The 23,018-nt window shown below is 38.4% G+C and overlaps 4 protein-coding genes and 2 long non-coding RNA genes across 13 annotated transcripts; 3 read left to right on the top strand and 3 right to left on the bottom strand.

Moving 5' to 3' along the window:
- Positions 1 to 39: 39 nt before the first annotated feature.
- LOC132197041 (uncharacterized) lies at positions 40 to 1,367 on the top strand. Of its 2 annotated transcripts, none has more exons than XM_059620079.1 (5): positions 40 to 194; positions 288 to 470; positions 585 to 823; positions 884 to 1,080; positions 1,145 to 1,367. In XM_059620079.1, the coding sequence occupies exons 2-5, from the start codon at positions 297 to 299 to the stop codon at positions 1,279 to 1,281; spliced, it is 747 nt and encodes a 248-aa protein (XP_059476062.1). In that variant the 5' UTR covers positions 40 to 194; positions 288 to 296; the 3' UTR covers positions 1,282 to 1,367. The 2 variants fall into 2 exon arrangements, with proteins under 2 accessions (XP_059476062.1, XP_059476061.1); XM_059620078.1 differs by having other exon boundaries at positions 48 to 194; positions 284 to 470.
- On the bottom strand, positions 1,320 to 10,156 carry LOC132197033 (WD repeat, SAM and U-box domain-containing protein 1-like). 3 transcript variants are annotated; one of them, XM_059620063.1, is made up of 16 exons: positions 10,012 to 10,156; positions 9,831 to 9,960; positions 9,594 to 9,765; positions 9,286 to 9,431; positions 9,028 to 9,221; positions 8,649 to 8,860; positions 8,411 to 8,593; positions 8,212 to 8,354; positions 7,817 to 8,134; positions 7,505 to 7,710; positions 7,214 to 7,440; positions 7,059 to 7,149; positions 6,910 to 7,004; positions 6,574 to 6,718; positions 6,362 to 6,511; positions 1,320 to 1,750 (listed from the first exon to the last, which is right to left on the bottom strand). In XM_059620063.1, exons 2-16 carry the CDS (start codon positions 9,929 to 9,931, stop codon positions 1,695 to 1,697), a joined length of 2,439 nt encoding a protein of 812 aa, XP_059476046.1. In that variant the 5' UTR covers positions 9,932 to 9,960; positions 10,012 to 10,156; the 3' UTR covers positions 1,320 to 1,694. The 3 variants fall into 3 exon arrangements, with proteins under 3 accessions (XP_059476046.1, XP_059476044.1, XP_059476045.1); XM_059620061.1 differs by lacking the exon at positions 1,320 to 1,750 and adding an exon at positions 5,602 to 6,295; XM_059620062.1 differs by lacking the exon at positions 1,320 to 1,750 and adding an exon at positions 5,645 to 6,295 and having other exon boundaries at positions 7,235 to 7,440.
- On the bottom strand, positions 3,894 to 4,284 carry LOC132197046 (uncharacterized). The gene is made up of 2 exons (XR_009441811.1): positions 4,146 to 4,284; positions 3,894 to 4,074 (listed from the first exon to the last, which is right to left on the bottom strand). It is a non-coding gene; the product is annotated as an uncharacterized LOC132197046 (long non-coding RNA).
- On the top strand, positions 4,356 to 5,911 carry LOC132197044 (uncharacterized). Of its 4 annotated transcripts, none has more exons than XM_059620083.1 (4): positions 4,356 to 4,689; positions 5,124 to 5,362; positions 5,426 to 5,622; positions 5,687 to 5,911. In XM_059620083.1, the coding sequence occupies exons 1-4, from the start codon at positions 4,630 to 4,632 to the stop codon at positions 5,821 to 5,823; spliced, it is 633 nt and encodes a 210-aa protein (XP_059476066.1). In that variant the 5' UTR covers positions 4,356 to 4,629; the 3' UTR covers positions 5,824 to 5,911. The 4 variants fall into 4 exon arrangements, with proteins under 4 accessions (XP_059476066.1, XP_059476068.1, XP_059476069.1 ...); XM_059620085.1 differs by having other exon boundaries at positions 4,356 to 4,730; XM_059620086.1 differs by having other exon boundaries at positions 4,357 to 5,145; positions 5,202 to 5,362.
- Positions 10,157 to 15,776: 5,620 nt separating the features above from the next.
- Positions 15,777 to 22,997, bottom strand: LOC132196722 (elongation of very long chain fatty acids protein 6). Of its 2 annotated transcripts, XM_059619557.1 has the most exons (3): positions 22,848 to 22,995; positions 22,439 to 22,791; positions 15,777 to 18,462 (listed from the first exon to the last, which is right to left on the bottom strand). In XM_059619557.1, exons 2-3 carry the CDS (start codon positions 22,753 to 22,755, stop codon positions 17,865 to 17,867), a joined length of 915 nt encoding a protein of 304 aa, XP_059475540.1. In that variant the 5' UTR covers positions 22,756 to 22,791; positions 22,848 to 22,995; the 3' UTR covers positions 15,777 to 17,864. The 2 variants fall into 2 exon arrangements, with proteins under 2 accessions (XP_059475540.1, XP_059475539.1); XM_059619556.1 differs by having other exon boundaries at positions 22,439 to 22,997.
- LOC132196727 (uncharacterized) lies at positions 20,348 to 21,388 on the top strand. Its single transcript, XR_009441791.1, has 3 exons — positions 20,348 to 20,506; positions 20,583 to 20,730; positions 21,220 to 21,388. It is a non-coding gene; the product is annotated as an uncharacterized LOC132196727 (long non-coding RNA).
- Positions 22,998 to 23,018: the final 21 nt, after the last annotated feature.

Raw genomic sequence — 23,018 nt, 5'->3', positions numbered from 1 at the left:
TAAACAGACTCCGGCCTTCTGATTGGTTCAGCATCTAATCTCAAACGCGGGAGCTTTAAAATTTCCATAAATTGAGGAAAAACATCTTGCTTGATTCGGTTGTGTCGGTCTGAATTCTGCATTCAAATTTAATTTTTATTTTGAGTGATTTTGAGCTACGTATAAACAATAAATTAAGATTATTTCGGAATAAGGTATGCTATGCTTCTAATTTTTAGTTCAATCTAATCTTATGCAATTAATTTGCAAAAATGATTTACAATTTTTGGCACATTTATTTTAGTTAGTGAACAAAAATGGAAGTTCTTGCAAGGAAATTGGGTTTTAATGAGGTGGTGATGAACAAGGCTAGAGAATTGGAGCGTCTTCTGGAAACTAAAAACTCAAACACAAACCGGATTGATGCGTCGCTGAAGGGTGTCGTCTGCCTTCATATTGCAGCCGACATGAAAGGTGTCAAAATTGATAAGGTTTGTATGTGCAGAAGATGGATATTTTGTTGCGTAAAATTTAATGTTTTGATGTCTCGCCAAATTTTCATAATTTACTCTTGTATTATATTAATTTTTTTTTAAATGTCATAGGACCTTGCTTCGAAGCTGTCCGGAACGAGCAAAAAAAAGTATAGGACTCAATTGTATACTTTTGAGAATATGCTGCAGTTACAAAAGGTAAATTCAATAAAGGACATGTGTCTCAAGCTGGGTTTGGCTGAGCTTTCAAACGAGGCTACCACTTTGATGACAAAGTTTGATCAGACGCAGGAAGATGAAGAAGTGAATCTGCCAATGTACTTCGCAGGCGCAATTTGGGTTGTGGCTAAGTAAATATTCAATTTTCTCATATTCATAACAATTTAAATTAAAAAAATTATTAATATCAGGTCAAGGAAAGTGTCAATTGAGAAGACAAAAATCCTCGAGTTGGCCAGAACGGGTAATTTGCCCACATTTGAGGCTGTGGTGACAATGATGAAGAAGCTCCATGATACTAACAGCCTCCTCAGCAGTACCAAAAAGCCGAAAAGAAAACATGCATACCAAGAAATCATAGACAATATAAATGAAAAAAATGCTCAAGGTTACTTAATTAATATAATTTAAAATTATAGGTAGCCTAATAAAAATAATTATAATAATTGCAGAAGAATATAATATGTCTGAAGACGATGGTAGCGATGATGAAGAGTATGAAGTGTGGCGCGAAAGAATGATAAACATGGCCCGTGAGGAAATCAAGCTTGCTTCCAAGAAAGCAAAATATGAAGCAGGCAAAAAATAGAAATTAATCGTGTTGACTGATGTGTACTGAACATAATGATCATTAAGTTGTGGATTTTAAGAAACTTTAAATTTATTATTTCAGCATGTGCAACTTGTGTATAACTTTTTTCTGAAAACTTCATAATTGTAACTTTATATTGCTTGTGCGTAAAGCTGTTTGAATTAGCAAGCACTGGAATGATAATGATTTTCAATTAAACAACTTTTTATTACACAGGTACGTGGCACTCTCCCAAGAAAGATAAAAACTTAACAGCTAAATCTGTGCGATTCATCTCACTATAATTTTTAAGTCGTCAAAGATTATTTGATTTTACGGCTCCCCGTACAAATGACAGCAAATCTGCGCCCTCAGCTTAATGTTGGGAACATAGGCAGTGTTAGTCATGTCCAGGTTGGTCATCGGGCTGCTCACTTTGCCACTGAGGAACCATTCGTCAATTGCGGCTCTTTGTAGCAAAATCCGTCTACAGAGAAATCAAGCATAAAAAATATTTTATTTGTAAAAGCAGGTTTCTAATTTTAAGGCTCACCGGCACAAATAATAAGTTCTCTAAAGATCTCCTGGGCAATGGGACACAAAAGTTCGTGAGGCATGTTTGAAATATCTTCGATACTGCCCACATTCTCATGTTTCAGCCAAAACAGCTGCTTTTCCAGCTCCCTCAAATGTGCTTCGCCGTCTAATTTTTTTTTTTTTTTTTTAAGTAATTTATTATTTAAAATATTTCAAAAAACCAACCTAGTTCAAAAACACTAGCCAGAGTTTGGATAGTAGAGTTCAAAATGTCGTTGCCAGTCAGATGTTGATAGCGTAAGTAAGGAATTTGTGGCAAGTCGACCCATGTCAGCCACTGAGTAATATCTTTGCTCGTTCAGTCCTCAACCTTCGTAATGTAAACAAGACTTTAGCTTAAATAAGGTTAAGACTGGTTAATTTAATAATTTCAAGTGGTTATAATTTAAGATTTTAATTACGGTTATAATACGAGATAATAATTTCGTAGCAATAATTACTCCAAGATGAATTTGTCTACCGAACAAAAAAAACAACAATTTTTTCATATGATTAAAATAATTTACAATATTACTTGTGTTACTGGGCACAGGACTGAAGTCAGCAGCAGTGATCCCCATGTCATGGGCTCCATCCTGAGTGGCCAGCAGGGTGCCATCGTCAATGTCATGGATATGCAAAATACCCTGTGAGCATCCTGATGCAACAAAACTAGAATCAGGCGATACAGACAGTGCCTGCACGGTCTCCTCATGCGCTTTGATTGTCCTTTTAGGAACAGATAATTTTAAAATTGAGTAAATAAGATTCACGATGAATTATCTTGCTGTACCTGACTAGAGATCGGTGAGCCAAGTTCCAGAAGCAGACAGTTCCATCGTCCCCTCCAGTGACCAGCTGTGTTGAGTCCGGTGTGAACCGACACACCCTTACTGCATTGCCACTTGGCTGAACAAAGTGGTGGATTTTGCAGCCAGTCTGTTGAGTTTAATGAAGATAGTTTTATTGACTGCAGTTAAGTTAAAATAAATTAAAGCTAAAAAAACTGCCAATTAATTTTAACTAATTATCCGATTGATTGGGATAAAAAGATCTTGTATAGATACAATTTTTTAGGGGTTTAATTTAATTATATTAACCCTGATATTCCATAGGACAGTGCACCCGTCGATGGATGAAGTTGCCAGCATAGTTCCCTGAGGAGAAAAGCGAGCGTCCGTGACCCCGTAAGTGTGGTGACCAATTGGGGAAAAAGCCACCTCTCGATATCCATGCCCTGGTGACCATTCCCATGCTCGCACCGACTTGTCACTTTAACAATAAATCAAATCTTAGGTAATTTATTGTCTCTTTAAAATGAAGATTTAAATTGGCACCTAGAACCGGAGGTGAGGGTGAAGTTTTTGCCAAAATCGCAGCAAGTGACATCGCTCAAAAATGCGACCTGATCGTCTGCATCGCCAAAGACACCGCAGCCATGTTTCCTTTCCTCTTTCCTCACATTATTCCTATCAAAGATTAGATTAATTTCCACTCTCTCACGCCAATCGATTGCCAACCTTATCTGATCTATAATTTATGCACAAATCGTGAAGGCGAAATTGTATGGAATCTTCAATGTTTACGTTCGTGACAGAACGAACGTGAACTCTAACGAGAACAACAACGATTTGCCATTAATGGCGCCGATTGGCTGGCGACAAAATCATTTGGCCAATCAAGAATGACTTTGTCGAAAAATAGCTGAGCGGCGCGATATACAGGGTATATTATCCTCACACGCGAAAGCAACCGCGAAAGTTTGGAATTCAAAAGAAACTGAAGAAAGTATGCTTGTGCTTCCCACCGCTAGGTGGTGGACCCCCAACTGCAGATGTAGACGAGTGGCGCGTTGTGGAAAACAAGCTGTCATTTGAAAACGGCTGAATATTTTTTAATGAAATTTGGATTCCAGAGTTAAAATTGAATTTTCAATCGATTGGCTATCCTGATAAAAATCTAAAAAAAAATTTTACATTTTTACCATATTTTGACTTAGAGCCTTCTTTAGGTAAGTCTAATAAATTCTGAAGAAAAGAATTTGATATATCATCTCGTTTTCGAAACAGATGCGGTTTTATTCGTTTTTGCTTGAGCGAGTTCTTGAGAGTTGAGGGGCGTTCTGAAGTCCTAGAAGAACCATGATTTGATTGCTTGCCAGATTTTCACAGCGGTGGCCAAAGCCAAGAGTCCTCTCGATACCCACGCAAGCCAAATCCTCCTCCTTTTTCATCTCTGGAAAAAAATTTGATTGGAATAATTTTTAATTGATACGTCCGGGCGGTCTCTCTTAAACCCGAACACACTTCTCTAGACTCTGGACACTGTCCCAGAGTGCTCAGGTCAACTCAAAACCCTCTCAGGGTGCTCTCAGGGTTCACAACACAAAATCACACACTCTCAAGTGGGAAGCAAGAGATCAGAACCAACAAGATCAGAACTAACTTTTATTAGCGTAAGGGTTGCCAACATCATAGACTTTACTGCCAACCTAACATTAATAAATTTTTATTCTTACCTCCTCCGTTCCGTGTACACATCACAACTGTGCAAGTGTGCAGGCGGCCAAGATCACCTGGCAGATCAGCCCTATCCATCGGTCCAAGCCTCCGCCTCCGCCACCGACGTTAACATTAACACGGACGTTGCATGTTAATGTTTATGAGCCCATTGAAGTTAACCGCCGGTGGCGGAGGAGCCTCGTGGTGTGCAGGTTGAGGCGGAGGCTGGACGGGGACCGCGGGCTGCTGGACGGGGACCGCGGGCTGCTGGACGGGGACCGCCGGCTGCATGACGGGGACGGGCGGCGCCGACACTGGCTTTCTGCGGGCCCTTCCGCGGGTTCTCAGGGCAGGGCCTTCATTTGCCATGTTTCCGTTTGAATTTTGACAGTTAAATGTGCTGATTAAAATATTAATTCTTGTTGTTCGATTGTTGCTTTTGAAAAAACGGCTTTGTTATATGGATATTGCAACAGACGGGAAAGTGGATTGGAAAAGGTCAATTAAAATCCAATTGTTGCCTGCATAGAAATTTACATTGATCATATATGGTGGAAGGCAAAACTGTGTTTTTTTTTCAATGCTCACTTTTTCCCATATATAAGGGAATTTCATCGAGTTTTTTTGAGCTCTGAAGCCACTTATTCAAATTCAGAATAATTTTTATTTCATTATATATATATTCAGCAGATGGATATTTTGTTGCGTAAAATATTTTTATGTCTCAACAAATTTTCTTAATTTTACTCTTGTATTGTATTAAATTTTTTAAAAATTTCATAGGACCTTGCTTCGATGCTGTCAGGTACGAGCAAAAAAAAGTATAGGACTCAATTGTATAGTTTTGAGAATATGCTGCAGTTACAAAAAGTAAATTCAATAAAGGACATGTGTCTCAAGCTGGGTTTGGCTGAGCTTTCAAACGAGGCTACAAATTTGATGACAAAGTTTGATCAGACGCAGGAAGATGAAGAAGTGAATCAGCCAATATACTTCACAGGCGCAATTTGGGTTGTGGCTAAGTAAAAAATATTCAATTTTCTCATATTCCTAACAATTTAAATTAAAAAAATTATTAATATCAGGTCAAGGAAAGTGTCAATTGAGAAGACGAAAATCCTCGAGTTGGCCACAACGGGTAATTGGCCCACATTTGAGGCTGTGGTGACAATGATGAAGAAGCTCCATGATACTAACAGCCTCCTCAACAGTACCAAAAAGCCGAAAAGAAAACATGTATACCAAGAAATCATAGACAATATAAATGAAAAAAATGCTCAAGGTTACTTAATTAATATAATTTAAAATTATAGGTAGCCTAATAAAAATAATTATAATAATTGCAGAAGAATATCAAATGTCTGAAGACGATGGTAGCGATGATGAAGAGTATGAAGTGTGGCACGAAAGAATGATAAACATGGCCCGTGAGGAAATCAAGCTTGCTTCCAAGAAAGCAAAATATGAAGCAGGCAAAAAATAGAAATTAATCGTGTTGACTGATGTGTACTGAACATAACGATCATTAAGTTGTGGATTTTAAGAAACTTTAAATTTATTATTTCAGCATGTGCAACTTGTGTATAACTTTTTTCTGAAAACTTCATAATTGTAACTTTATATTGCTTGTGCATAAAGCTGTTTGAATTAGCAAGCACTGGAATGATAATGATTTTCAATTAAACAACTTTTCATCACACAGGTACGTGGCACTCTCCCAAGAAAGATAAAAACTTAACAGCTAAATCTGTGCGCTTCATCTCACTATAATTTTTTAAGTCGTCAAAGATTAATTTGATTTTACGGCTCCCCGTACAAATGGCTGCAAATCTGCGCCCTCAGCTTAATGTTGGGAACATAGGCAGTGTTAGTCATGTCCAGGTTGGTCATCGGGCTGCTCACTTTGCCACTGAGGAACCATTCGTCAATTGCGGCCCTTTCGTAGCAAAATCCATCTACAGAGAAATCAAGCATGAAAAATATTTTATTTGTAAAAGCAGGTTTCTAATTTTAAGGCTCACCGGCACAAATAATAGGTTCTCTAAAGATCTCCTGGGTAATGGGACACAAAAGTTCGTGAGGCACGTTTGAAATATCTTCGATACTGCCCACATTCTCATGTTTCAGCCAAAACAGCTGCTTTTCCAGCTCCCTCAAATGTGCTTCACCGTCTAATTTTTTTTTTTTTTTTTTGAAGTAATTTATTATTTAAAATATTTCAAAAAAACCCAACCTAGTTCAAAAACACTAGCCAGAGTTTGGATAGTAGAGTTCAAAATGTCGTTGCCAGTCAGATGTTGATAGCGTAAGAAAGGAATTTGAGGCAAGTCGATCCACGTCAGCCACCGTGTTATATCTTTGCTTGTCCAGTCCTCAACCTTCGTAATGTAAAAAAAGACTTAGCTTAAATAAGGTTTAAGACTGGTTAATTTAATAATTTTAAGTGGTTATAATTTAAGATTTTAATTACGGTTATAATACGAGATAATTATCTCGTACAAATAATTACTCCAAGATGAATTTGTCTACCATACGAAAAAAAAACTGCATCATTTATAATTCAGAATACCCTTCCTCTGCGCCCCCGAAGACTCTCCTCAGCTTGGTTGCGCACCAACAAGTCTCGAGGCATTTCCCAAATTATCACGGATTTGTCCAAAGAGCCTGCAAAAGCCAACAGTCGATTGCAAATACTTTGAACGTTCAATTATTTATTACCTGTCGCAACTAGAGACCCATCTGAAGAAAACGCACAACTTGTAACAATGCTGCTATGAAGTTCCAAAACAAACAGGCACTCTCCTTGATACTGTTGACATAAATTTATATAACAAGTAACCACAAAGGAAAGGAAAAGGTTATTTTTTACATACGAGTAAGGTTATTTTAGTTACCACATTCCAGATTCTAGCAGTTTTATCAGAAGCAGCCGACCCCAGTAACTGGCCACTGAGCGAAAATCTGACCGATGTGACGGTTCCTCCATGACCAATGAAGGTCCGGGAAAGACTTATTTGAGAACAGCCACCAGGCACAAATTTCAGCGCCCACAATTTAACCAATGCGTCATTTCCACCCGATGCCAAAGAGTAGTGCCCACCTGCAATCAAAATTTATTTGCATCTTACACAAATTAACAAACAAATTAAAAGATTAAGTATTACCATCATTTGAGCCTCTCGATGGGGAGAAATCGCAGGTTTGCACGCCAAGATCATGAGCCGACTCAACTACTTGAATGCTGCAAGGCTTATTGCTCTTTTGCATAACCCAGATTCTCATTGAACCAACCAGATCTCCAGTTGCTAACAGTTTGCTGTCTGGAGAAAATGCAGCACAAGTCACAGCCTCAGTGTGACCCTCCATCACCCTGAATAAATTGATTGGCTCAATTTAAAAAAAATTAAATAAATATTTAGATAAATCAAACAAAATTTGTAATGTGAAAAGTTGTAACTTATAATCCCAACACTCACTGGATTGCTGTACCGTCCGGTATGCTCCAAACGAGTGCTCGTTCGTCATCACCACCAGTGACCACCATTCTTCCGCAGGGCGAGAAGCGGCAGGTGCGCACCCCAGCACCACTGCTCTGTAGAGAAGGATTTGATCTTTGCCCATTCTCTGCATTCCACAGGCTGGCACTTCCATCCAATGAGCAAGAAGAAAGTTGACTGCCATCAGGCGAAAACTCCACTTTGTTTACAGAATAGCGGTGCGCCTCAATCGGAGAATAGGTAGCCTCCCTGAACCGGCCCGAGCTTTCTTGTTGCCAAATCTTAACAAATTTTTCTCTGTAAAAAATGAAATGTAAGTTTAATTGGATAAACCCTGAAAATGGTTAATTCAAATAAATAAATAATTTAAGTACCCTGTGGCTGCTGCCAATACATTGTTCGAGCCAGGCGCAAAGTGGCAAAAATTGACCGCTACTCCACAGTCGATTTTCTGCAATAGCTTAATCTCAGACGCTGACCGCTCCTCCACCAGCTTTCCGTGATTGAATTCAGCTGACTGTCAGTGAAATATTAGCATTAATTATGCAATTTAAATCCTACTTGAACACAAACCAAGCCAGAGGCGGCAGCAGGCACAAGTACAGATTCCAAGGTCACTCGGCCAAAGATGTCCCAGAGTTTGACGCTCTTGTCGTTTGAACCTGAGGCAAGTAAAGAGCCGTCACGAGAGAAGCTGCAGCTTGTCACATAGCGGTCGTGACCTTCGAGCACCCTGATGCACTTAGTTGAGCCCACCTATGATTTTTGATTTAACTTCAAAATGCACAACTTCTTATTAAAAAAAGCTTACCTCCCACACTCGAAGGGTCTTGTCAAGACCGCCCGATGCCAGATGAGTGCCACTAGGGTCAAAGCGGACACACAACACAGTTGACGAGTGGCCGAGCAATGTCTTGGCTGTTTCCAGCAGAACCCTGCTCTTATAGACAAGGACATTCCATAAGCGGATCAAATGATCGTGGCCACAGGTAGCTAAGAGAAGCACCTTCTTCACACCTGGCCCTGAGAAAAATAAAAAATTAATTACCTGAAAATTCAGAATTGTAGTTCAAAATTGTACTTGAGTTTTCCTTTTCATGTGATATTTTTTTTTTTTTTTAATTTCTAATTCATTAAATTGAAATAGCAATTTTTTCATATGATTAAAATAATTTAAAGCACAATATTACTTGTGTTACTGGGCACAGGACTGAAGTCAGCAGCAGTGATCCCCATGTCATGGGCTCCATCCTGAGTGGCCAGCAGGGTGCCATCGTCAATGTCATGGATATGCAAAATACCCTGTGAGCATCCTGATGCAACGAAACTAGAATCAGGCGATACAGACAGTGCCTGCACGGTCTCCTCATGCGCTTTGATTGTCCTTTTAGGAACAGATAATTTTAAAATTGAGTAAATAAGATTCACGATGAATTATCTTGCTGTACCTGACTAGAGATCGGTGAGCCAAGTTCCAGAAGCAGACAGTTCCATCGTCCCCTCCAGTGACCAGCTGTGTTGAGTCCGGTGTGAACCGACACACCCTTACTGCATTGCCACTTGGCTGAACAAAGTGGTGGATTTTGCAGCCAGTCTGTTTGAGTTTAATGAAGATAGTTTTATTGACTGCAGTTAAGTTAAAATAAATAAAAACTAAAAAAACTGCCAATTAATTTTAACTAATTATCCGATTGATTGGGATAAAAAGATCTTGTATAGATACAATTTTTTAGGGGTTTAATTTAATTATATTAACCCTGATATTCCATAGGACAGTGCACCCGTCGATGGATGAAGTTGCCAGCATAGTTCCCTGAGGAGAAAAGCGAGCGTCCGTGACCCCGTAAGTGTGGTGACCAATTGGGGAAAAAGCCACCTCTCGATATCCATGCCCTGGTGACCATTCCCATGCTCGCACCGACTTGTCACTTTAACAATAAATCAAATCTTATGTAAGTTATTGTCTCTTTAAAATGAAGATTTAAACTGGCACCTAGAACCGGAGGCGAGGGTGAAGTTTTTGCCAAAATCGCAGCAAGTGACATCGCTCAAATGCGACCTGATCGTCTGCATCGCCAAAGACACCGCAGCCATGTTTCCTTTCCTCTTTCCTCACATTATTCCTATCAAAGATTAGATTAATTTCCACTCTCTCACGCCAATCGATTGCCAACCTTATCTGATCTATAATTTATGCACAAATCGTGAAGACGAAATTGTATGGAATTTTCAATGTTTATGTTCGTAACAGAACGAACGAGAACAACAACGATTTGCCATTAATGGCGCCGATTGGCTGGCGACAAAATCATTTGGCCAATCAAGAGTGACTTTGTCGAAAAATATCTGAGCGGCGCGAAATACAGGGTATTATATCCTCACACGCGAGAGTTTAGAATTCAAAAGAAACTGTAGAAAGTAATCTATCTTGATCTAACTATTTTTTGGACGAAAAAATAAGCCAAAATAATTGAATTAATAAAATAAATAAATACAAAAATTCATCGTTTAATAATAAAAAAATTGGAAAATAATTGAGCAATGTTGCAGAATAAATAAATACATAGTAAATGATAACTTTGATAATTTATTGTTTAATTACTAATTAGTAAGGGTCTTTATTATTTTCATTATTAAAAATAATATATATTATAATATTTTTTATGCTTAATTTTTTTCGTATGTTTTAATTTTCTCTTGTGAAATAGAACTCAAGAGCTGTAGTTAGTAGCCAAAACTAGTTGTACTACTTTTGTATCCACACTAAAATAATTATTTTTCAGCAAGGATCTGATAACTTCAGGTTCATTCAATTGTCATATTAAAAAAGAAAAATTTTGTACTATGTTTTTTCATACTTTCCGGTATTTTCATTCAAACCATTTAAAGGTATGGTAGGAAGATAAATTAAATTAGAAATATTTTTCACATCTTTTTCATGAAGGTTCCTTGTCATAAGCTTTGATATTTGGTATTTTAAAAATTTTTTTGATGAAATTTAAATATCCTGTTCGTTTTTCTTTAAAATTGGCGTTCCTCTGCTGACGTCAAAAATTGCATGATGCGGCGAGAATATTTCTTTTTGCTCATATTCTTTATTTATGGACGCCCGTGATTTTCATTTTCATACTACAAGCGTTCTGCGAAGTCACCGAAAAAATGCAAGGAGAGAAAATTACTTCTGCTGACGTCAGAAAAACATAGTGTTGAGGGTCAAACGCAGCAGAAAGCGTTTTTGCATGACCATCCCTTTCTTCATCTTTACTCACATCTAGCTATTGTTCAATTAGCAAGTCAGGTAATGACGCGGGAAAAGGACCGTTCGCGCCTGTATGTTTCCGCTCAAATGACTTGAACTATATCTTTCAAACTTTTTCTGCGGAAAACCTTGGTCAAAATTGGCTTCATATTTTTTTCGAAAACCGCGTATGTGTCTAACATGTTTAAATATTCTTAAAACAGTCGCAAAGGAGGAACATATATATTTCAAAAACCAAAAATATTGAAAAGATAAATGTGCATAATTATGCTTTTTTAAAAATCTATTTTAGATTGTGAAATTTTGAGTGTCATTTGCATTATAGTTCAAGGTCATTGTAGGATAGACTGTTAATATAATTGCGCGTGGGAATTGAATTTTGCCCAATTCGATTAGCAGATTAGAATACAATTGTTTGAGTGGGAATTGGTTTACGTGCAAGAAGTATGGTATATCACAAACAGCATTATAAATATTTTTTTCTTGTGGCTTTGATTATAATGATGTAAAAGATTGATTGGTGGAAAACTCCCGCGGGGCAAAAACGAAATGAAGTGTCGTTTTTGTTATGTTGCGAAGATATGGGGAAGTCCAACGATGGAAAATATCCAGTACTGTGCCGCGATCTGTGTGCGTTACATATTATATAATGTATATGGCACGTGATCATCTAGTTGGTTTTTCCAGCGTATTAACTCATTGTTGCTATAGACAGGAATAAAATAATATGGAGTGAAGAGACACAACAGGTGTGGCTGATAATGTCAAGTACATTGGAACGGATCAAAAAATCAGACCACATCAATATTGAACCAACAGCTGAGCTTTTAGATAAAAAAAATTTTTTGGCAGAGCTAAGAAAGTCAGTGGCTAAAAGAAAATCATGAAAAAATAATTAGTTATTATAAAAAGGTAACTTATAAAAGGATTTTGGGACTGCGTGCAAATAAACTTAAATTTTACTATGCAAGTATCTTTAATAGATTGGATAATAATGCAAAAAATTTCTGAGATAAGAAGCAAAATCATTTATTTAATATATTTTACTACCTTTTTTTATCTTTATCACTGTTACGGATATAAGGAGCCGTGCGGAACAGAATTAGAATGTCACGGCCTTCGCATCATAATGCGTTAACGCGTGCGAATTTTGAGGGTCTCGCTTCGATTACTTGCAACTTCACTCAAGAGAAACTTTTCATTAAAAGGAAGCAACTAATTTTTGACCAGTACGACACACCAACTGCACACTTCCGGTTAGCAAAAGAAAAAAAAATATAATTTCAGAGCAAAAATTAGAAAATAAATCAAAGTAGCTGTTGCAGTATGATATTTTTAATTTTTAATTAATTCATTTTATGGAAATGATTCCGAGGTGCTCGTTTGACTTAGGAGAGACATTGCGGCCTGGCCATATGTGTTTGTAAATAGAGTTGTGTTAGAAAGTTTGGAGTGCGTGTGTGCGTCGGCAGGCGAAAATCGTGAGAAAGTATTATTAACGCAACACGGCGCGTGTTTTTCAAATGGACACACTCAGAAATTAAAAGAAACCAGGATTATTTTTGTCCACTTGCTATTTCCGTTTCAACAAATTTTAGTCTTCTTGAAATTTATTGTTAGAAATAACGATTTATAGTAATTTGATTGCGTGCATAATGTGCAATTTTACTATCATAAGGGGAAAACAAGTCGTGCGACTTTTGCATGTGGCACGTTTGTGAGAAATCTAAATGAACATGTGTGTCAATCAATCATATGCGCGTAATCGAAGAATGCCAGGTGGAATAAGAAATGGCAAATGTATAACTTCGCTTATTAAAGGAAGAGCATTTAATCGATCGACTGGGAATACCAGTTTTTCCACAGTGTGAGTTTTTATTCGAATGAGAATATTTGCAATCTCTCATCAATAAATATATTAAATATCCAAGACTTAAATTTTTTAATTAAATATTTTGTAACAAATTTTGATTAGTGAAATAAACCTGATATTTTGCATTTAAGCCTTTGTTTAATTTTGTGTTTCACGATCAGCGAGTTTGCATGCGGCAACACATGTCATGTATCATAGGAATTGCAGGCGTGGCTAATGGACCGCGGGCATTTAAAAGGTCCTTTCTTAAGATCTTTGGAAGCGCGCGGCAGACCTAAAGCACTTTCCCTTTTTCCCGCCGCACCACCATCGCGCACTTTCATTATTCGAGGAATCCCATTCAAACTACTTCCTCTTCGCAATTTAAAATCCTTCCTTTAAAAATTAATTTTAAACAATGCTGCACATTATTTTGATAAATTTTTCTTGCTCGCGTTGAAATCTCCTAGAAAATGCATTGCAATTGCAAAAGCAGACGTAGGTGAATAAAAGTTTTTTAATGCTATGGTTTTTCCAAAAGTAATTTCCTTGTAATAGTAATGCAACTTGCGGTCCCAATCTTATTGGGATTTTCATTGACTTTTATATTATGCAGTTGGCCTTGAGCAGAGATGTAACTTGCTGAGCGCCAGTTGTCGAGCGTATATAATTGCAATTTTCCTTGCTTTTTTGAAGAGGGAAATATATATAAATTTAATGGAAACTATAACAAAAATTTTTACCTCACCATTTGTACCATTGAGGAATTTGATGGCGCAAGCATAGTTTACAAAAGGTGTTGATTTTTATCGCAGGGGAAATTTGTGACTAGGAATTTTTATTTTCCCTCCTCGAAATGTTTGGTATTGCACAATTAAAGGTCGGCGAGTGTGCGTGCGTTTGCGTAACACACATAACTACAAGATCAGCGTGGAGGAAGCGGTGCTGCTGGTGAAAAGGGCCGAGCATCACCTGATTGAGACCGTGAAGAAAGAAAGCGATTTGTAATTTAAGAGTTTGTGTACTATATATTTAAAGAATGCCCGGCAGCTAATTGTGAAAATTTGCCGCCTCTAAAATATAAATACCCAGAGCGAGTGTGGCTATAATTACTCAAATAGTGCCCAGAGCATAGTTTGATATTATCTATTGTTGTTCAAAAAGATGTGCATCCATTTTTATTTATTTTTTTTTTTCTGTGAAATTTGTTTCAAATAAACTTTATGTATGTTGTGTCCTTCTAAATTTGTTACAAAGAGAAGTTTTAAATAATTGAAATGAATTTATCAGACGCATTTTGTGAATTAAATCAATGTTGCTGGCCTCGACATCATAATAGGCTTATGCTCATTCTCCATGTTGACGATCAGTAGCATTTATTTTAATTTTGTTCTTCTATTCCTGCATCAGCGACGCGCACGCAATAACAATCATCGCTTTGCTTTACTGCAGTTATGTAGAGTCAGGAGAGTAAAACGTATGAAGACTTCGAAAAAGGGAGGTATAAAATAATTACAGCCGAGAGAAAGAGGCTCGAGGCTTTGAACGGATCATTATAGAAATAAAATAACGCGCGCGCTTCTCCCAAGAAATAATTATTAATGCACTTGAACTATTCTTAGTTTGAACTCGCTGCAACTGACCTTCCTACAGAGCAAATGCATATTATATCCGACGTACAACAAATGCGGTGTCAAGAAAATTTTGCGAAAGCGAAGTTATAGTCACTAAATGTATAATTTTTTTTTATTCCTTTGAGAATTCCTGCGGCTGAACTTCTCAAAGTTTTAAATATTTTTTTTAAGAGATATAAAAGTATTTTAACGTGTAATATTATTTTTGTTGATGAAATTCTATTAGTACTATCACAACTTTCATTAAAATTATCAAATTTTATGTCATAAAATTTATTTAAACAAGTTAGTATAGTACCCAAAAAATTTACCTGAAATTTAAATAGCACTCGGTCAAAAAGCACAATCCCCACACCATTCTATACAATTAATTTCAAGCAAAGAGTGAGGCAAAAAATCTGCAACATAATATCACATTTTTCTTACAAGTCATTCTATTTTATTGACATATAATAAGGATGACATACAACATCGAAGAGCGCGCGCTTCTTTCACTTCTTTGCGGAAATAATACTTGTATTTCTCGCATATGGAAGGGTGAGCTTGAACCACCGGCTAGTGCATGTAAAGTGGAAAATTGTCATCGTCCACTGAGGTATCGGGTAGAATGCGCTGGAATGACGAGGCCGTTGAACTTAAAGCTGAGCGTCTTTATTTTTCCACATATTGATGCAAACACACTGCAGGTGCCTCAAGCGCCTTTATATCTGGTGCACTAAATACCAAAAGTGCTGACACCGCTGCTGATCTCATCACCTTTTTCCAGTTCTCCAGGCCAAGTCCATACTTCATCTTTATTTAAATTTTAATCCTAAGTTCTAATTTCTCAATCCTTGAATTACCAAACAGTAAAATTAAAGGTAATAAAGTTTTTAATTAAATAATGGTGGATTTGAACTGATATCATGCAATGAACGCTAACAAATCTTGGTGCCCATAGCGTCGCGCCTAGTTCATGTTAATGCAAAAACGAGGCGGTCAGTGCTTTTAGTGAGGCAGCATAAATAAAATGTGCTCATTCAGCCGCTCTTTGCCAAATTCTCTCACGGCCGCGCTCGGCGACGTTAAAAATAGGTCGCGTTAATTAATTAAGGGCCACAGCAGACGCTCGCAGTCTGAATTTTTTTGTTCTTCTAAATGCTACGACTCTGCCAGGGATTGTGCGTTGCTTGAAAAGAAAAGACACATACAAAATTTCAAGATCAATTTTCAAACTTTCTTTATTTTCTTGGTGAAGCATGGTATAATTTGGCAGCCGTGATTTATTTTTTACCTCATTCACTTATGTACAGACAGGAATTACATTTTATAATGTGGTTACATACGACGACCGGATAGTGCTCGATTTCGTGTTACACAATAACAGTATAGAAGTTCCTTAAACGCTAAAATGCAAATTGAGAAAAGTGTAAGTCTCAAAAATGCCTGCTGGTTTCTCGTCGTCAACTGAAGAATATCGGAATTAAAAGACAGGCTGGATGGAAAAAAGGACTGAATGATAACATAACGTCTCTCTGATCCTGACACCGTTGGGTTGAACTTTGACATTAAAAAGTGTGCTTGGGCCCGAAAAGCCTCTTTTTCCATCCACCCCAAACGTTCAACTTTCAACAAAACTGCAAGAAAAGACAAAATGCGTCGATCGAGTCAACGAATCGACGAGAAAACTAATCACAGAAGCTGACAACAAAAGGGACTGGAGTCCTTAATCGACGTAGCGAGTTTACAAACTGATTTTTTCTCTCCACAAATTCCAATCAAAGCAGACCAATCGCTGTATGCATAGCATATACACAGAGTCGCACTTAGTTAAATTAAAAGGCTGTCGAGTAGCGATTAGATTTTCATTAATTAATTTATTAATAATTAATTCAAGTACTTTTCGGTAAAGTACACATGCACGGATCCTAAGCTACGAACTGTCTAAAGCGCGCGTATCTAGCAGGACTACGGATGTTGACCAGCAAGTCAAAGGTCAATCTGAATGATGCGTTGTAGTAAATGCTGCTCTGAAGAACTCCCACGCTCTCTCAAAGTGAGTGTGCCTCAATGCTTTTTTTTTACTTTCTTAAATTTTAAATTTCAACTCGAATTATCTGCGCTTAATTCAATGCAAAGAAAGGCAACAACGAAAAATTACACGAAAGAAAAAGAAATTGCGGAAACCACCAGCGGCTCCCGCGAGCGCACATTTCGCACACTTCAGTTTATCGCCTGAGCTTTTATACTACAGTTTAGTTTCGGAGCCAGCTCGTAAATGTCAATCGTCGCGCCTCAAAATCATCACAGTCTCAAAAGTATACTCTACGGACAGCAAATCCCCCTTTAAATTTTTAACTTTGTCTCGATTTGGAATGCAAATTGAGGTTTTTTGTTATCAACATAAAAACTAAAAACAAAAATCGATCGAACCACCGGTTTTTGTGCTTTTCCTTCCAAACAACTTTTCATTTTTATCGGTGCTGAAAGGAACCAGAAATAGTCGACAAGGCCGAAAAATTACCCCTCGCTCTCTCTCGTTAAGTTACACATACGTCTAATCTCTATACGCTTGTTTTAAATTAAGAACACTCTCATTCACTCACGCAGACAAACAAAAACAAATAAATGACGACTTTTTGTTACGCAAGCCCGACTCTGGAAGGGAGGAGGCTGGGAAGGGAGTCAAACGGAAGATGGCTGGGCCGAACAGTCCCTCCGAGGGGCCGAATATGCAAATATCGCGGAGGCTCTCTCTAGCACGCGCGGCGAGAACGGGGTCATTTCGTTTGTGCAGCATCCGAACAAACGCAAATTTTGACTGCGCCGAGGCGGGAATCGAATCAGAATCAGGCGGAGGGAGTGATTGTTTTTGACGGCGGTGGTTATGCAAAATTCTTGTAGTTTCCGCAGAGAAAGCCATTTTAAAAGGTAATGATGGCGAATTAATCAACAATAATAATTGTCATATTTGAGGGAATGTTCGCACAAAAGATCTTCAAGACAAAATACATGATGGCTTTGTGCCCAAACTTTTGGATGCGTCAGTCAGGGGGCCACTCGTTGAACCAAAGACGTAATGTTAAACGAAATTTAAAAAAAATCTAAACTCAGACAAGAGTTTGTAGACTTTTGAAAAAAAAATTCTTCAAAGACTTTTTGCATTGAAATTCTCAGAGATTTGGAAATGTTAGTTGGTTTTGTGTTTCCTGCCTGTCGTTAGTCCATCCGAGTGGCTCCCAGAGTGAGAAATGCAATTCGGCCTTGAGGAGAAGGGTCGGGATGAGCGGTCACGGGCGTCCTTCACTCCACCTTGGTGCGCTGCTGGCCGGTGAGCAGGCCGTACTGGTGGCCGTTGGTCGTCTTGTCGTACTTGGTCGCGGCCGGGGCCGAGTGGACACGCGCCGGAGGAGGGGCGTTGCCCTTGCGTTCCGAAAGGTACGACTTGTGGAAGAATCTGGCAAACAGCACCGCGTAGCTCAGGTACATGGTGAACGAGAGCTTTATGTTGGTCAGGCTGATGTGACACTCGTCGCCGTTCTGCAGGTACTGGTACGCCCAGTAGTTGACCAGGCAGCCGACGACCATCTGCGACAACTGCGACGCCGTAATGAACATGGCGAATTGCTTGGGCGGTCGGTAGCCCATGGCGCGCAGGGCGTAGTACGTGTACATGACCGAGTGCACCAGGTAGTTCATGACCACGTACCAGCGTGCCGAAGACGTGTACTCGGCGTACGAGAACCAGCTGTACAGCAGCACCGTGATGTGGTGGTACCAGTGCAGGAAGATGAGCGGCTGCTTGCGTAAAACGATAAACACTGTGTCGCCCAGTTCTGGAAGTTTTGACAGCACGAACATCCACGTCCAGAAACCGCTCACCTTGTCGTACAGGATGTAGCTGTGAACATAATATTTCAAAATCAATAAATGCAAAAAGTTTAAAACATTTCAAAATTTGTTAAAAGAGGGGTTTGCAGGTTGGGAGATTCTTCGATGCCAATACAATTGTCGAGCCACTCCAATTTCTCTTAACATTTTACTCGACTTTTTTCAAAGATATTTTATGGCGACGCTTTAGTTTATAACGTAAAGAGTCTGCAACATTTTTTGTTTGAAGAGGGATTTTATTTGGAACAACTGATAGTGAATGAAAATTTTCACAGTTGCAAATAATTTAAGTTGTCGTCCGACACGTTTGCAACGAGAGTAAGAAAGTTGCAAGTCGATTTCATCAACGGAAGACACGGAAGTGTGTGTAGAGAAAAGCGCGCGCAGGAAGACAAGGAAAGAGAGTCGACGGTGGAGCGCGCGCGAAAAAAATGCAGAGCAAATTCATGTCAAGTGCAGCTCGTCATCGTTTTTCTTTGAGCCACTTGAGCGCCGCCCTTGCCATTAGTTTTCGCGGACCGTAGATAAGAGGGCGGCTGCGGATTATAGAGGATTTGCCACCACAGGCAAGCTTAAGCGCTCTAAATTGCAAACCTCATTCATCTCACATAAAAGCTTTTGGTATTTTAACAATTTTTGCTCAAATTCTAAATATTAGATCATTTCTCCCAGTTTCTCCTAATTACTTTAGTTTAAAATAAATTATAAATCAAAAACTTTGTAACTGGCAAAACAAAAAAATATATTCATTTGATATTTTAAGCAAAATTATTTAGATGAATTAATAACAAAAGAATGAATGCAAGTGTTTCTAACAATCAAGAGCAAATAAAAAGGAAATCTATCAGCTGTGGTGACGCAATTAATTGAAGATGATTGCTCGTAATTGGACAGGCGGACGATTTTTACACGCATTTTTGCGGCAGCTGTTTGGAGGGGAGAAGAAATTCCACGCGCGCGTCTTTCATTAGATAATTACTACCGGGTGCGCCGCGAATGCAGAATGGAAAGTTGCGTGGATCGTTTAAGCCATACTCGCTCGCGTAACCAGCACAGGGAGCACAGCCGGTCTGTCGGTCGACCGAGTTGCATGAATGACGCTGCCGAGCAAACAGGCCAATTAATTAACGTGCTTTTGGCGTCCGGTCCTGATAAAAATAATGCGGCTGATAAGAGTGGCACGCGAATAGAACTTCAACGACTTCAACTAACTTGACAAGCTATACACACAATTCCCCAATTAAATAATTTTTTAAATTCATTAATTAATTAATTTAATGAAAAAAAAAGGAAAAAATGCTGAAAATGAATATACTGACACGGTGCTTATTTTTAGAGAAAAAATGTGAATAGAAACAATAATTATAGTGCTGGCATCAAACTGAAAGTGCATAATTAGATCCACCCAAATAAATCCCTTAACTCTTATGTCTCATGCGTTTAAAAATTTTTAATCGCAGTCTTTAGAAACACGATTTTTGCACACCAATGCAATTCCTTAAATGGAAAAACAAATAAATGTAATATTGTATCGGTTTTTTTTTAATAATAAACAATAAAGGATAAAAGCTAGGATGTTATGTTCACTTATTCCTAGATAACTTTAAGTTACATTTATAATTTGAAAAGCACTTTATTTCACATTTCCTAGATAAAAAAAAGAAACAAAACCTGTTTAATGCAATTCCTGATTTTCTGTATGTAGTGGAAAAACCAGGTGGTGATTAACGCAAAATTCATATCACTTAACTCTTACATAAGCGCGAATCAAGAGTGGACTCTTGACAATGATGATTCATTTGATTACAGGTAGGATCAACCACGTTTTGCGTAAGTCTTTATCTTGCACGCAAAACCCCGTGGAGAGCTTTTTTCGATAAAAATGAAAAGCTGACGCCTCTTTGCTGATCGGCCAGCATTTTCAAACCACAAAGGATGACGGCAAAACCGTAAACAATTATTTTTGCTGGGAATATCTCTTAATCAAAAACACTTGCGGCCAGGAAACCTTCAAGATATTTTTTTATTATATAAATACGAGACAGTGAAAAAAAGTACATTACTTTGAATTGAAATCAACAATGATAATGATGAATATAAAAACTAATAATAATTGACGCAATCTTTTAGGTGAAATCTGAATAACGTTGAAATCGTCGTGCAGTATAAATGAGAAAATCTTTCACCTTCGGGAAGAGACGGACGTAACGGGGAAGTGACCCAGAGCCGGAGCCACGCCCCCTCGCCCAAACTCAGCACTCGCTTGCTGGTGTTCATGGTGTGTATTAATTTCTTCCGACCAGACTGCAACGGCACGAGACCGCTCTATTTACCACGCAACCCAATCTGCAATTTCTTTCTTTTGATTCCTCACTGGTATATTTTAGTCCGACTGCCACGTTTGAATTGCTTTGCTTTCTTTGATCCAGAGCGATAAATAGCCAAGAATCTTTATTCAACAACAAATTAATTTAAATTATAAACGGTTGATGAGCATAATATTGTTTAAAATATTTTTATCACTTTGAATGTCAAAACAAACCGATTATATTTTAAATTGAAGTTTGATTGGAAATTGTTTGGTAGGAAAATTTTAATTATTAATTTTAATATAAACTAATGAATAACTAATCAAAACACCCAACAAAGGCACCACAGAAAATCTATGTGAGTGCACAACTTTATTAATTTAATAAATCAATCCCTTTATTCCCGCAAAACTTACCTATAAAAATAAATCTTTCCAAATCTTTTTATTTATTTTCAGGGTGGCTGGCTTTAGAGATTTGACTACACAATAAAATCTAAAAAGCCTCCCAGCAGGCAAAATACTGGGTCAATATTTTTTTTATTGTTTTTTTCAAAGTAGAAAAAATGGAAGTGTAAGTTAGCGTGTATTTCTGAGGATAAGGAATTGTTAAAATTAATATCTTAATATGAACAAAATTTGATTCTTTCCTTTTAAAAATAAGTATGCACCTTTACACAGAAAAAAGTTAATTTTGGTGGAGATCTGTTGATTTAAAAAAATTCTTTTTTTAAAAAAAACCGCTTTAAAATGTTTGCTGTTTGTATAAAAATTTTATGAGGAAAACGTTTTTAAATTTGCAAAACTTAATTCAGTTTTGACAAAAGAACTTCTCAACACAATCTTGCTTAATTTGAAATGATCCTCTTGACACTTGGCAACATTATATCAGTCCAAAGTTAATTTTCAATTAGATTGGTCAGCTAGGTCGCAGCGATAACCCGATTGCCGAGGTAGCGAATTTGGGATGACACGCGCGATTTAACAGACCACTCAGCATCAGGCCAATTAGCATCTTCAAACGACCCCCCACGTGCCTCCCTCGACCTTGGCCTTCCACAATCGCCAAAGACAACGTGGAGACGATTTTCTTATTTATAGGCAACTCTTAATTTAGGTAACATCCGGCCCACCCTTGTTTGGTGCTGCTGTCAAAACAGATACGACGAAATTCTGTTTTGGAGCTGGGCAAGAAAAACAAGAGGTTTTAAAAATAGAAGGTTTATACCTCGTGTGTTTAATAAATATTCTAATTCTAATGAAAGTATTTTTGAGCACCGTGCGGGGAAAAGAATAGAAAATGGTGAGAATTAAATAATTTAATATTTAATAATTTAAAAACGTTACACTCTAAATTAAAATTTTTATTGGCACCGAAAAATCGAATATCTAAAAATTTCAAACTATTCGAAGGGAAATGATCAACACAGAGGGAATTCCAAAAAGCTCGGTCATTAAATGAGAGAAGCAAAAGCACTCCCAACATCCGGCAAACACTGGGAAGTGGCCCGGAAATGCAGGAGATTTTTAGTTGAAAATTTAGTTCAATAAAATTTGAGCCATTTCTGAAAATTCATTATTTTCCCTGCAAACTCAGAGGGCTTCCTGTCAAGTGGAAGGGGCGTGGTGGGGTGGCTTTGGGGGTTTTCCTGTTTGTATGCTTGATTTTCGTGCTTACCTAGGGATGCAGACCGAGTGGTAGACGCCGTGGTTTTTGAGGGTGTGCAGAAGTTCGGGCAGGGTGCGGCAGGCGCCGAGGATGCTGAAGCAGGCCAGGGCGGTGTTCCACATGACGAGCACACCCCTGAGCTGGAAGCGCGGCCGACTCTGCATGTAGTGCTGCCCGCCGAAAATGAGGATCATGTAGATGCCGACGTAGTAGAAGCCATTCTTCCAGTTCTCAATCATCCACACGCGCGTGTCCTGGTGCACGAACTCCTCCTCAAAGTTGAACACGTACGAGTAGTTGGGCACCGTCAGGTCGAGGTACGTCATCTTTGCTGAAGTGCAGCAGCCGGTGTGCCTCTCAAACTGAAAATGACTCTTTGACTGACTGACTGCGGGTCTGACGTTTGTTTGTGTCCTGCCTGCACCGAGCACACCGGACGACCAACTGGCTGCGCTGTGCCTCGACTACTCTCAGCTCTCAACAGCGCCGACTGCTCCTCACCATCCCACTTTCCTTCCGAACGAACTCCGGCGGCCCTTCTTCTTCGCTCCCAGCCCAGGTCTAGTTATGCTTTAGTTGAGCCAGACGT

This window comes from Neocloeon triangulifer, unplaced genomic scaffold, assembly GCF_031216515.1.
Source record: "Neocloeon triangulifer isolate White Clay Creek 2 clone unplaced genomic scaffold, ASM3121651v1 ptg000012l, whole genome shotgun sequence".
Classification (NCBI taxonomy): Eukaryota; Metazoa; Arthropoda; class Insecta; order Ephemeroptera; family Baetidae; genus Neocloeon; species Neocloeon triangulifer.
This window is presented reverse-complemented; position numbering and strand designations above follow the sequence as displayed.